The sequence below is a fragment of the Phlebotomus papatasi genome, chromosome 2, assembly GCF_024763615.1.
Source record: "Phlebotomus papatasi isolate M1 chromosome 2, Ppap_2.1, whole genome shotgun sequence".
NCBI classification, from domain to species: domain Eukaryota; kingdom Metazoa; phylum Arthropoda; class Insecta; order Diptera; family Psychodidae; genus Phlebotomus; species Phlebotomus papatasi.
Window position 1 is genome coordinate 32,568,839 of NC_077223.1, and position 15,433 is coordinate 32,584,271.

Here is a 15,433-nt window from a genome sequence, read left to right on the forward strand (position 1 = left end):
GTCCTACAATTTTAAAGGTTATGGCTCTGGCACACCTTTTAGATCAGGAAAATTTCGTAAAATTGAAATTCGAATCTCTTTCTTTCTCAAAAGATTTGCATAAGTCTGTTCCACTTTTTCGGTCTCAAAATTGGACTGAACTAAATTAAATTTGGTGTGATGTTCAAAAGAAGAAGAAGATTTCATGAAATTTTCCTGATCTAAAAGGTGTGCCGTAGCCATAAAGGGCTAAAATTTAGTTTTCAGGTTCAGAAAGACATGCTCTATGAATTTCCTTTTTAATATTTTTTATTTTCAAACAAATTTTCCAAGTATTTTTCAATTGAAAATTCACTAAAAAATAGCAAATTTTATGCTCAATTTATGTTGAGAAAATCACAATTTTCTACCAAATAATCACTTTTCTGGCAATCTACACTTTATTAGCTATCCAACAGTACTATAGAATTGTGAAAACTTCAAGTAGTTTTTCTGCAATTAAATTTTAAGTATCATGCTGCAAATAGAAAATTTTCTCGAACTTTTGATAGCTTTCCGAGCTTTCGAGAAATTCTACTCAAAATAGTTCAGCAAATTGCTACCAGATCGTGCGTGGTTTTTTGTCGCATCATCATCAAAATGTGTCTTGACTGTGAGAATTTTCAAGTAAATTCTAGAAATCTTAATGCTCAATTAGCTCAATTGAATTTAAAATTAAAACGTGAAAAATCCTAGTGTGATAGTGCCGTGGCGATGTATTTTAATGGCTATTAAGTTACACATCTCCTGAAAAAGGAAGTCAGATTCATTAAAGGAATATGAGAAAAATATAAAGTATTCGAAGCTGGAATATGTGCGAAGCCTGAAAACCTTCCTCTACATCCTTGTCCACAAACGGTAGATTCTAAAACATTAGAAATGCTACCTCTGAACTTTTGCACCCCAAAACTTCAATAAAAAACATAAATTTATTGTTTTCATTTTATTTTATTTACAGCAAATTTCTGTGATTTTTTTCTTCCGTTGTGTGCTTTTTTTTTAGTGTGTTTCTTTAACATAAAAATCCTACAATTGTAATTTTAGGCTAAATACCCCCTTATAAGGGCTATAAAATGTTAATTTCTTAGTGAAACAAAAATAGGCGAATGAGGAAGATACAATAAATTATCAGTTGGATTGAATCGAGACTTTTTTCTCTTACTAATCATTTCTATACAAAAAAAATCACTGTGTAATTTTTTATAGTCAGATACTCTAAGTATAATTCGCTTTGCTCCTTTTACTCTTTCTTTCTTTTCTGTAAAATGTATTTACCACTATTTTTCTTTCTACGTCATACTTACTACGGAGAAAATTTCTAGTATAATTAGGAAATAATTTCTCCATCTAAATTTCTAACACATTCTAATTTTATCATCTACAAGATAAAATAGTGTTTTTTTTTATTATAATTCATTCTTTCAGCTACTAAAATGTCTATTTTTTTCATCTAGAAAATAGAGACGTCTTAAGAAATTCATCAGTTTCATGGACTAAATAAAAAAACTTGTAATATTTTTCCCACTAAGAATATTTATTATATCTTTTAATATGAAATATTTTATATCCCGGAATAATTGTTATCCACTGTCTATCTCTGTCCAACTATAAATTCAAAAGAGGCCCATCTATACAGCATTTCAATTGTGAATTTCTCTCTTTCTCTGTTTGTGAATTTTTTGCATTCCACAGATGCCTCAGAGACAAGCGTCTCTCTCTTTTTTTTTTGCATTCATAGAGTGGAGGAATTTGTTCACTTTCGGTGAAACTATTATTCACTGACTTTTGCACTGATTTGTTATTTTTTTTTTGTTGAGGTGAAAATAGAAAATAAATGTGAAAGAAAAAAATTACGATGTGACTTGTGAATTGTTGCAACTAGAGCTACTTGAGGTGTCATCCTTATCTTCATCATCTTCAGCCCCATTCTCTTTTGTCTCCTCCTTCACTTCCTTCATCACCACTTCCTCCTTCTCACTTCCAGTCTCCTCTCCATCGTCATTTGCAGCGGAATCTCGCCGCTTCCCTGAACAATTTCCCGTGTCAGAAGTCGCCTTGATCTTCTGCCATGTATCCCCGAGAGCCTTTGCAAAGTGATCATCTACAGATAAACTAATGGCATCCGCCTCAATGTCAGCCTTTGAGCTGTAGTTCTTTGAGAACAGTGCCATATAGTTGTTACCCAGGGATCTTCGGAAGTGCTCATCAATTACTGTGTCACACATCGAAATTGATTCTGAACCACAAACAATACAAACATTTTACTAATCTCTCTCCTGAAAACCCCAATGTACAGGTGTGTCAGAAGAAAACGAGGAAAAAATTTAAGAAATAAATTTTTGGTCAGTAGGGGAAGTGTGCCAAATTTCGGCCAGCTTCTAATTTCGACCACTTTGAGTGTAATTTCGGCCATGCAAACAAATTAATTAAAATTATGTATGTTAACTTCGAATAGTCAATGAATTCATTTTGCTTTTAAATATTTATTCATTTTAACCATTAAAACCCTTTCGCGTCATTAGGGTCATATATGACCTGGGGAAAAACAATTTTTTTGACTATTTACATTAATTGAAATCTATCGGTTTGTGCACGACATCATAATAGAAGGTTGTAAGATTCCTGGCTAATTTTCTCAAGACTCCAGATATTCAGGAAAAGCGAATATTTGAGATCAAAAATCACTAATTTCGAACTTTGTGAAATGACTTTTCTTTTTCAAAATTTTTTATTTTAATTTATTTTTTTCAGCAAAAAGTGCTTTAGAAACACAAAATTGAATATCCAAAGATTGTATATTGCATATTTTGATATAATAAACTACTCTCAATTTTCCAGAAAAGCGTGTAGAATTTTCCGGGTCATATATGACCCTATTGTCCGCAAGGGTAACAGTGTTTTCGTCCCAAACTTATAGCGAAGTGTAGTTGGGACATTGTTTTTCTTTGTGAAATGCAGGTGGGACATCTTGCTCCTGGACATTTCATCTTATATCTGATGAATTATAACATATTTTGCAATGTTTTAGAGTATTCTGCAAGCGTCTCATATTGTGCAATTGTATTGTGTGTGAATAAATATCTGGATAAGTTAATTTTTGCCAAATACCACTCAAAATATTGTGAGAGTGACTGTTCAAGGGATTACCAGGAAGATTCCTTGAACACCAGGACTACAGTGTTCATCAAGACAATCCAGTTTGCCATGGTTTTAGCCAAATTAATAACTTCAAGCAAAAAAACTCTTAAAAAGCCCGTGATATAGATTTTGAAAATGGTATGTACACTTCCCTTGAGGACAATAGGGTCATATATGACCCGGGGTTTTTCCGAGTTTTCACGCAATGGAAATTTTTTTTCCTCTCTGAATTATATTTGATCATAAAGCATTAGGAAAAACACAATTTTACATGAATTCATCTGCTGAATAAAAGTGGGACGCGAAAGAGTTAATACATCTGCTGACAACTTCATGACTAAAGTTCTTGACACACTAAGCAGGCCTGAGCTAAAAGAAAAGCCGAAGTGAATTTGGTGGTGCCTTTTGGCATTCTTCGAAATGTCGCGAAAATTCACGTAGAGAAAATGAGAGATTTTTTAATGTGAAAATTGTTTAATTCCTCAGAGTTAAGTCATTTTCACAAGAAAATCCTTTTAATAATTTAGTTGAATACAGTTATTTGGGTGAATTGTGAATAATTGTCGATATTACAACAAAAACATTGAGATGAAATTTTGAGCTGGAGGACTCATATTCTTTTGAGCTGTCCCAAAATTCAGGATAGGTTTGAGAAAAATCCTTTTGTACAACACTATTTTGGTTAATAAGGAATGCAAAAGTACATATTACAAGAAGGGACACGACCTGCTAATAAGGATAAAATAGAGAAGAAAATATTTTGTAGCATTTTAGAGTTTTTTGCAACCGCAGCGCCGCCAGACGTTTGTCAAGTGAATTATTTGTGTCTCTATCTCTCTCTCACAGTTGAATTGCGCGCGATTTAGAAAACTTGTCATTTGAAATGATTTTTTCTTTAAATTTCTTCATATTTCCGCAAGATTCAAGTAAAAGGGTGTTTAGTGAACAGCTATCCGTCTTTCGACAAAGATATCAAGAAGACAATTTATTTGTATGAGAGTTTATGTCTTTTTGACGCAAAAATATTCATCATGGCACCGTGAATAAGCAGGATTAGTGTTACCAGCACGTCAATCTGCAATTTCCATTAGAATTATCAACACAAAATTTCCGATACTATACGACTTTTAATAAGCACAGGTCTGCGTTTAGTGTTCTCAAGTGCTTCTGCTTTACTGACTTTTCTTTGTGTGTGTAGGTCCCCGTCTCGAATGTTCCCAAGTTTTCGTCGTGTTCCAAAATCACTAAACATTCGTGACAGGAAGCAATAAAAGGAAAAGTCGATTACATACAGAGAGTTCCGGCTTAAGAGAAAACGGACTGAAAGAATTTGATATGAACTGCCTAATATTGGGAGCTAATTTACAATAAATCATTTTTAAAATTCCCCTAAACGTATGCAAAATTTTTCACATGGTAAATTTGAAATGCAATTTTTATAAACCATTAAAAATGGGCTAATAAATTGGCACTGGAAATTCCGGTTTGCGGAATCTTTGTTTTTTTTTTCATTTTGTTTTTCCCAGTTTGTCTTTGGAATCTTTGTCTTCGGTAATTTTTGTTTTTTAGAAACTTTGTCTTTCATATATTTTAAAAAAGTATATTCTATTAAATAAAATAATGAAATCAAATTGGTTTTTTAAGTTTTTAGTTTCGTTCTTCAGGGCAAGGGGAAATTTTCTGTGTTTTGGGAAGTTTTTAGTTTCGTCCATCAGGGCAAGGAAATTTTTTTGCGTTTTGGGAAATTTCTAGTTTCGTCCTTTGGGGCAAAGGGAAATTTTCTATGTTTTTGCGAAATTTTTAGTTTCGTTTTTCAGGGCAAGGGGAAATTTTCTGTGTTTTGGGAAGTTATCAGTATTGTCTGTCGGGGCAAAGGGAAATTTTCTGTGTTTTGGGAAGTTATCAGTATCGCCTGTCAAGGCAAAGGGAAATTTTCTGTGTTTTGGGAAGTTTTTAGTTTCGTCCTTCAGGGCAAGGGGATATTTTCTGTGTTTTGGGAAGTTTTTAGTTTCGTTTTTTTGGGCAATAGGAAATTTTCTATGTTTTTGCGAAATTTTTAGTTTCGTTCTTCAGGGCAAGGGAAAATTTTCTGTGTTTTGGGAAGTTATCAGTATCGCCTGTCAGGGCAAAGGGAAATTTACTGTATTTTTGGGAAGTTTTTAGTTTCGTCCTTCAGGGCAACGGGAAATTTCTGCGTTTTGGGAAATTTCTAGTTTCGTCTTTTGGGGCAAAAAGAAATTTACTGTATTTTTGGGAAGTTTTTAGTTTCGTCCTTTGGGGCAAAGGGAAATTTTCTGAGAAGAGGGAAATTTTAGGAAAGTTATAAAAAAATACTTGTGCAAAATGTCTGACAGACCAAATTTCCGATAATTGTGCAAAATGTATGAAAGACAAGATTTCCAAAGACAAAGAAAAAACGAAGATTCCCGATCCCGAAAATTTCTTGCATACATCACGGCGTTTTCGTGAGTTATTCCAAAAATATCTCCTGTAAGTATTCAATTTTACTGTGTCACTGGAGTTAATTCGCGGACTTTTTTTTGGTCTCGAAAAAACCTTCAAAGCGGGAGTTCCTTGAGATGCACTTGGGAATTGTCATGTGCAAAAAACATGTTCAGGAGAAAGGTTTTTTCCTTTTCATTTTAATTCGGAAATAGCATTATAATTGGTAATTTTTTAAATGGCAATACACAAAGCTTTTATATTATCTTTAAAATGAATGAATTAATTATTTAACACAAAGTTGAATCTTTCTGGCTGTCTCCTGAAAAATGGCCGAAAATGAGTTGGCCCCTTGTAATTTTCAAAGAGCGAAATAAATTCCGCATTTTCTTCTGACACCTTTAAATTTAAATCACAACAATATTGCACGAATGTATAAATCTTACCTGGAAGATGATCAGATACGGAATTGAGTCTCAATTGTGTCTTTGGTGCTTGTGTGATGACCGTTGGTCTCGTGAGCGATAATGCGAATGTAGATCCTGGCAGAGGTTCTCTGTACGGCGGAGGACTTCGTGGTTTTGTGCCAGATGAGATTGTCATATCAAGTGGTACCTCACCACTATCCCCATTCTTAACTGTGGCTGAACCACTCTGTGTTTGATACTCAGACAACCGTCGTCTCTCACGTCTCCATTTGGTTGTCGGAAGTTCTTTATTGGGTAATTTTGCTTCTGAAATTAATAAAAATACAACCGTTTTTTTCTCACGCATATTTTTTTTGTAACATCTATAACTCTAAATTTTATATCCAAATTGAAAATTAAGCAGATTGAGGTTGAAACGTTAAGAAAAAACAATATTTTCTTATTATTTATCACTTTATGATTTCTCTCATTTCCTGGATTCTTGGAATAATTTACATTTTTCATTGGGAATTGTATTTTGAAAAGATCTGCACATAAATCACTCCAAAATTTCAGTATCTATCTCTCTTCCATTTTTTTCATCAGTTCAATATATATAGCGCCAACATATTCTTCAACAGGATAAAACCAGACTAAAGAGAATACTGTGAATGAAAGAAAAAGGCCTCAAGGCAATTTATGCATGAATCGCGGCATCTTCAAGAGATATTCTCATATTCTTCAGAAACGAACCCTCTTTTTCAGTAGCTCACTATTTTCACAGTGTAACTTGTGAAAAAAAATTTGTAAAAGATTGCAGTATAAAAGTAAAAAGAAAGTAAAGGCAAAACATCTAATATGGTCAGACAGGGTATTTAACTAAACTATAAAGTATGTATACATCGTATAGCAATCTGCTACAAAATAAAAGTTGAACCAATTTAGAAGGTTTATTGTACTATCGGCTTGGTCTAGATTAGATTAAATGCATTTCAAAGTTTTGAAACGCAAAAATGTAAACGTTAAAACGTTAAAACGTTTAAACGTTAAACGTTAAAATGTAACTGTGCTATCACACACTAGGATTTTTTCAATTTGTAAATTCAATTTAATTTTCAGATGAATTATTGTTCCTATGCGTTATTTTGCATTAAAAATCATTTGAATTGATACATTTTCGCTCATTTATTTATATAAACTAATACTTGGCCCACCAAAATATGTTTAAACACGGTAAAATAGCATAAATGTGGTTGCTCAATTAAATTTGTATTCAGCAAATTAAAATGTTAAAATTGCTCATTAATTTCAATTTTATTGCAGTTAAACATGTAGTCTTTTGAACCAAATTGTTCTTATTAAATTTATTTACTCGTAATAATTATTATTTGTGGCCAAAAAACAAGATAAGTACAGTAATTTAGTGATAAACTTGTACGCGAGAGTAGCATCAGTATCGGAAGTAATTTGCTAATTTCCTCCAAAGCCATTATTGTGCCAAGAAATCACACAGATTTTTCAACAAGATGTATAAGAGTCCCTTCATCAGCCCTTTCCCTACAAATAACAGATAAGTGACTTATAAGACATTTTAAGTACTATTACACATTTTCCGGAGTCATTCACAATCAAAAATCTCGCTGCAATATTTAAAATTGAGCAAATTTCTTGCAAAATGTGTCTTGGCTGTGAGAATTTTCAAGTTTAGAAATTTTAAATTGCTCAATTAGCTCAATTGAATTTAAATTTAAATTGTGAAAATCCTAGTGTGATAGCACCGTAATGAACGACTTGAATTATTTTTAGATATTTAAGTCATATTAAGGGGTAACATCTACCGCAGAACATTCAAAACGGTTTTTTGAGACTATGCTAATTAATCTATCAATATTATGAAAGTTTCGGAGGGTATTGAATATGTCTTGAGGAAAATAAAATTATTTTATTTCAATTTTAAATACAAAACCGCGGCGTGGTAGTGCACGGACTAAGTCACAAAAAAACCACTGATTTTGGGCGTTCTGGTAGTTGTTACCCCTTAAGTCTGTTGAGGACTGGATGACGAGAGAGTTTCGTTCTATTCAATTTCTTTTAAGTACCTTAACTAAATCGACAATTCGACCTTCAAATCCAATCTACGCGTAGAGGTTTTCATGGATTATGGGAATAAAAAATAACAATTGATAGATGCGATCATTGACTGGGTTAACTATTGTCAATTAAACCAATTGTCAATTTTCAATTAATTTTGTCATTTGTTCGTAAACTTTTGTTTGTCTGACGAACATTTTACTAACATTTACGAACAAATGACAAAATTTTACGAACATTTTCTATGTCTTTACAAAAATTTACGAACAAATGTTTGTAAAAGTACAAAACATGCTCGTCAAGTGGTCATGTTACGAACAATCTTTGTAAAAAAAAATTACAAACTTTTACAAATTTGTTTGTGGGGTTATACGATTTACGAGCATTTCGTAACTCTCCCATAGGAATTCACAAACATTTACGAACATTTTTAGAAAATATTTTTTTCGGTGTATAGTTTAGTTTTTGTATAACAAGTCAAAAAAATTATTAACTCTAAATTTTGCCACCGGGTCCTTAAGGAAATAATAAACATAGTACTAGGGTAGAATCACCACTTCTCGCCAGTGCCCTACTTTTCGCCACTTATATTGAAATCGCTATTTTTCGCGATTTGTGAAATAAATGAGCCGTAAAGTTTTTTGTATTTTTACTGCTGCTACGTATAGAGTCGAAAAATAATAATTATTCGTTTTGGATTTACGATTTTGAGCATTTTTTAGAGTAATATTTTAAGCAAGTGCATCGAATCCAATATTTCTTACCAAATATAGTAAGTGTCATCAAATTTTCATCAAGCAAAAAATACCTTTTTGGATCAATAATTTGTCTAATGAATATTTAATTACACTTGTGGAATATATAAAATTTGTATTTAGATAATTAATATTTCATTTTATATTTGTTTTTATATAAAAATGTGGCATGGCGAAAAGTGGTAATATTTTGGAATGATTTTACCACATTTCGCCATCACTTTTCAATAGGCGACGCTAACTTCATTTCGCAGATTGTCAATTGTCAAATTTGCATTGTTTACTTTCTGCAATAGACCTATAATTCGATTTCTCAAATAAAAGTGAAGAAAAATCGTTTAAATTGAGTAAAAATAGGGTGATCATGAGGGAAAAGAAATGCTGAATGTATTCTTTTTATAACATTGCCTAAAATAATTCAGTTTGGACCTTTTCAAGTGGGTGGCGAGAAGTTGTTACAAAATTGGCGAAAAGTGGTGAAAAGTGGCGACGAAGTGGTTATTTTTGTATTGTTAATAAATATTATTTTTTAAAGTAGTCCAGCGTTAAATTCTAAGACTATTGTTTTCACGAATCAAAAGCCAATACATCTGAGTAGTAGTTTTGTGTTAAATTTGAATTATTTTGTAATAAGAGTTCAAAAGATATAATAAAATTAATTCCTCTTTTTCCTAAACATAGCAACAAGTAGTTTCTCCACCCTACATTTCTATCTACTATCTATGCTACAATCTGATTATATCTGATTCCATACGGTCCAGATAAATCGAAATTGTATTCATATTGATGGGTTCTAAATAAAAATGTTCCCATTTGGATCAGTTTTTGAGTTAGGCTATTCTCCTCTATTTTAGAATAAAACATATTGACTACGATTGTAAGAAGTAGTTACACCTAATAGGTCTTTTACTATCCGCCAAAGGCTTCTTGATCATTTATCCTTTGCCTAAAGACTAAAAAGAGTATATTTTCTCTATTTTTTTTCAACATAATAAAAACAGTTTCAACAGTTTTTTTTTTAATTTGCAAGATATACGTAATCCCTTAAGGAGTTACGTGGGTCAAAAAGACTAAGGAAACAGCATATATTTCTATAACATTATGTTTTCAACGTATTAAAAGAATTATTAGCCGTACTCACTATGGCGTTGTTATCTCGTAATCTCCGTAATCTGTTATCTTGTTATAATTTTTCAATTATAAAATACAGTACGAGAACATAACGAGATAACGAGATAACGATATTACAAGATAACAGCGCCATAGTGAGTACGGCTAGTGAGTACGGCTATTAATTCATACTCTTAAGGATTTTAAAAAGTATAACATTTCATTTAAACTACGTATATTTTCTCAAATTTTCATTAATTTTTTTTTTAAATTCGGCTTCTAGGATCTGATTTTCATAGGCCTTTGTAAATTTCAGAAAATTAGTTTAGTTGTATTTGTTTATGCATAGGGAAAGTGTGCCAAATTTCGGCATAGTTGCATGCAAGCGACAAAGTATCAAGTTTGAAATGTAATATTTTTAATAAAAATTGAATATTTTTGTTACTCTTTTATAAGGAATGTTGCTTGGAACCTTGCAGACAATTTATCAACTTTATTTTCTCTAAAATCACTCTTAGTACATTTTAAAATGAATAAAAATGGAGACATAGCATTGGTGGCCTATTGCGGCCACCTTCATTCTCGTAGTTCCTTGCCCTTCCGGAATTCTTTAAATATTTTTTTCAGATCATCTTGTTCGTCGAAGCGACATTTTTTGCTATTTTTTTGCTTTGTACAATCTCAAGAGTATCCAAAAACTAAAAATTCATAGAAATTCGAGGAACAAAAAATATGGCCGAAATTGCAAGCTGGCCGGAATATGGCACACTTACCCTAAGAGTTTAAATTAAATCAAAGTTTTTTATTATGTTCAACAAAATATTTTGAGGAAATGTTCTGTTTTTTAGTCTTCGAGGTGTGGCTAATTTTTGGTAGGTAGGGGCTACAGATATTTTCTGGCGATTTTTGGGACAATGAAAAATTTAAAAACAAAACCTTGGTTGATGTCACCTGAACATATCGCAAAAAGGATATAGTATTTCCTAATGGGAAATATTCTTAAGTTTAAGTACTATCTTCATGGAAAAAAAATAAAAAAAAACAACAGTTAAATAATTAAAATTCAGTCCAGTATTTTGGAAAATAAATATTGAATTTTTCGACTTGTCACATTTTGCCCCAAGTTCTCCTATAATTTGTAAATATTATCTACGTAAAATTCAGTGTAAATTCTTCTTTTCTACAAATGTTTATCAAATAAAAATTGCTCAACTTAATTGAGTGTTATAAATTAGAAATACCTGAGGTATTTGAAATGAAAATCATAGAATGATATCTTTTGGTTATTCGAAAATCTAAAATCGTGATCACACGTGAAACAATTCAAAGCATTTTCTCAAACTGATTATTAAAATTAATTTCATTGACTGCGATATAATTTGAACCTCCTGCCCGGTGAGAAAGAAATTGAGGTTGAAGCATCTCACATTATATATAAAAAAGCCACCAAAAGGTGCTGAAGAAAATGGTACAAGCGCCGAAGAAGATAAAGTTTGAGGAGAGGTATCGAGAAAAGAAAGAAGAGAAAAACAACGAAAATTGATGAATGAAGAAAAGTTGTTTTTTTTTCTACAACAACATCAAGCAACTTTTTATATGTATACCAAGCAATGTTGTTGGTTTTTTGCTGTTCATATCCCCAACTTTTGTCTCTTTCTACTTATTATGCCATCTCATTTGTATATACATAAAATCCCTCTTATCTTCCCCTCCATGTATTCCATCCCAATGACTGGCAAACAAACTCTGGAAATTGCTTTTTTTTAGTTTCTTCACCACGGCCTTGTCTTGACCTTCCTCCAGAATCGGCTCCAGGTGAGATTCTCTCTCAGCTTCTTTCAGTTTGAGTTCTTTAGTGAAAATTACACATCGGATTGATAGTTAAATGCCTTTAGTGATGTTGTGTATATATTTCTCAAATTTCAACTCTGGAATCAGTACGAATGAAAGAAAAAAAGGCAAACACACTTTGGAAGATTTCTCGCTCTTACTCTCCTCTCCATTATATATATAAACTTTGATTACCCATTTCCGGCCATCTTTCGATGGTTCTTTTGCCATACAATCTTCGTCTAACAAATTTTTATTAATCTCCCTTGTCTTTCGTCCCTCTCTTATTTCTCCATCATCCTCTCCTGATTCCATCGGACACTCGTCGTGGTCTTTTTTTATGCCCACCTCTCTCTCTGTAACTTCCTCCCATCTTTTATTACCCTACTGTCACTAAGAAAATGTAAAATTTCCTAGACATTTCGCAGTTACATATAGCTTTAAATTTGAGAAAAAAGCAACTAGTGTAAATCTGTGCACGTGGACTTAATTTATCCCTTTTTCTCATGCTAAAGTATTCTTTTGTTACACTAAGAAAAAACCTAAAAAGTTAAAACAATTCTATGGCAGAGTTGAATTAACTCTACGAATATCGATGTAATTGTTATCTTTTTCATTGTAAATTTTAGTACATAAAATTCTAAAATTCTAAATTCGTCAGATATTATTTATTATTATTTATTATTTATTAATTTCTCAAACAAATAGGGTTCGCCCCTCTTACAATGTTTGGCAAAAGAAGAAGAAAAAGAAAAAAAAGGTTATTGACAAAATTTAAGTAAGTGGATATAAGGCAAAGGCAATATTGAAAAAAAAAGTAAATTAATTTATTAGGACTGAGACTGGAAGTACCCTGTTATTCCGTCAACGGATAGTCGGGCATTCGGGGGAATAAAATTATATAAAACTATCCCCTTGACAAAAAGCGTGCGGGAGAGCTGATTCGAGCTAGCTCTAGGAACCAAGAGTCCGCGGACCCTGGCAGAGGCCCCGGGAATCAGGAGTGAGGCCAAGTATTGCGGTCTCCCAGAAATTATCAAACGGAAAAGGAATGACACCGCTCTCAGACGGAGAAGTGATGGGAGATCACAACCCACCAGGATATTGCGATGCTCGGAGATGTGATCACGGGGGCCGAGGCCACAAACGTACCTGACACAGCCGTGGAAGGTTACAGATAGCCTCCGCAGTGTGTCACAATCCGCTGCGAAGAACAGTTCAGCCCCATATGTTATTATGGGTATAAGCAACGCCTTAACCAAGAGAAGTCGAGTATTTTTTGGCGTGAGCTCACGATACCTACGAAGCGTCCGCAGAGTACAATAAACTCTTTGGTTGATATGAGAAATGTGGTCTGACCAGGAGAAGGACGAATTGAAGATGACGCCGAGATTGCGTGCTTTCTCAACAAACGGAATCGATTCTCCGTAGATTGTGAGAGGTGGAATCGGACCACACAACGACCTTTTAGATATTATAAGGGCCTGTGACTTTTTAGGGTTTAAATGAAGGCCATTATGAATCGCCCAGGACTCTATGCGAGCTAAAACCATGTTTAGGTGGTTAAAAGTCTCTGTTGGATTACTTGGGTCACCATCAGAAAACACTTGCAGGTCATCTGCATATAGATGGTAAGAGCAACCGAGTAAGGACGACGGAAGGTCATTTATAAACAATGAGAAGAGAAGTGGGCCCAATAGCGACCCCTGAGCCACGCCACAAAGCAAACTTGCAGGCCCAGACAAGCGACCACCTGCCCTGACTCTCTGAGTGCGTCCACCGAGGTAGGACCTAACCAGAGACACGGCGGGAGAAGAGAAATTAAATTTTTGGCACAGTTTAAAGCAAAGGAGGTCATGAGGAATGCTATCGAAAGCTTTGGAAAAATCTAAAAGAAGTAGCACGACAAATTTACGATTATCCAGAGACTGAGCAATATCATGTTGTACACGAAGTAATGCAGAAGTAGTGCTGTGCCCAGCGCGAAATCCTGACTGAAATTCAGCAAGAAGACGCGCAGAGTCTAAATAAACAGTGATCTGCTCTAGAAGTAAGGCCTCAAAAACTTTAGAAAGAACGGGTAATAGACTTATTGGTCTATAGTCCGACAGATTCACTGGGTTACCAACTTTAGGAATGGGTATTACCAAAGCCGACTTCCATAGACTTGGATAGGAAGAGGAAGTGATAATGAAATTAAATGTGCTACATAGGATTGGTAGAATAACCGGGAGAATCAATCGAACAAAAGCCAAGGAGACCTCATCATCCCCCTTTGCCTCAGATCTAACACGTGAGATGGCAAAAATTACTTCCTGGGGCGACACACACTGAAAACCGAAGCCCTCCCAAGGCTCATGAGGCAATGGTGGGCAGGTAACAGGTGCAGCCGCCACACTAGAAGTGAAGTACCTATTTAGTTGATCGGCATCAGGGCCAGATGCAACTGAAGAGCGAAGAGATGGTTTCAGGCCAAGCCGTCTGATATTTCTCCAGAGAATATTAGGTGGATATCGATATAATTATCGATGAGGATATCGATGTAATTATTACTCTTTTTCGATGTAAAATTTCATCTCGACTGAAGTATATGCTTAAGTGTTTTCGTTTTAAGAATATACTTCAGTCAAGAAGATTTTAGTGTGACAAAGTTCTTATGGAACATCAACTAGAAATATGCCTAACAGTGTTTCATGAAGACATGTGCGTGTATCATACGCGATATTTCGCTCGGAATATAGGTTACTTATGATCAAGAAAATTTAAATAAAGAAAATGATTAAAAAAAAACATAAAATTGCAAAATCTATACATTTTTGGAATTTGAAAGAGTTATTTTAACTCCAAAAAAGATTTTTTTTTTAACTCTTGGAACGAGTTATTTTAAGTCTTAACACGAGTTATTTTCAGTCTTAAAAAGAGTTATTTACACTCTCTTGTCATGTAAATTTTAGGAAAAAAAAAGTTAAAACAACTCTTCCGAATATTACACTTAAACAGAAGTAAAATCAACTTTTAAATATAGTTAATGGAAAATCACAATGAAAAAGTCAATTCAACATAGATTCGAATAAGTTTTACTCGACTATTTTTCTGAGTGTATTTAAAAAGCTATATACAGGAGAGAAGGGGCATTTGAAACATGTAAAAGCGACAGAATATTGAGCTTACTGTAATAAACTATTAAAATTTAATGTTGCGCACACAATCAATGATGTTTTGTCAACATATAAAAAACATATTTTTGACATTTCAGTGAGAGTGAGTGAGATCTAGATCTAGACCACTCATTCTCATAGGAAATTTTCAAAACATGTTTGCAAACAAAAGTTATTGTGCGTAGGGCATAATGCCATGCGCACAATAACTTTTGTTTGTAAACGTGTTTTAAAAATTTTCTGTGAGAGAGAGCGAGATGACTAGATCTGTGTTTCATTCACTCTCATTGAAATGTCAAACACATGTTTACAAAACAAAGATTATTGTGCGTTGGTCATTATGCCCAACGCACAAAATTGTTTTGTAAACATGTTATGATATTTCAGTGAGAGTGAAAGAAATGAAGATCTATTCATCTCGCTCACTCTCATAGAAAATTCCAAAAACATGATTACATAACAAACTTTATTGTGAGTTGGGCAT

At 33.4% G+C, this 15,433-nt stretch overlaps 1 protein-coding gene across 1 annotated transcript in view; it reads right to left on the reverse strand.

The window, feature by feature from the left end:
- Window positions 1-946: 946 nt before the first annotated feature.
- The window catches only part of LOC129803533 (uncharacterized), a 37,047-nt gene continuing 22,560 nt past the window's right edge, over window positions 947-15,433 (reverse strand). Inside the window, exons 2-3 of the mRNA XM_055850165.1 lie at window positions 6,045-6,332; window positions 947-2,254 (exon numbers count right to left, since the gene is read on the reverse strand). Of these exons, the coding sequence (XP_055706140.1) occupies window positions 1,869-2,254; window positions 6,045-6,332 (674 nt within the window). The 3' untranslated portion in view covers window positions 947-1,868. The remainder of the gene's footprint in view (window positions 2,255-6,044; window positions 6,333-15,433) is intronic.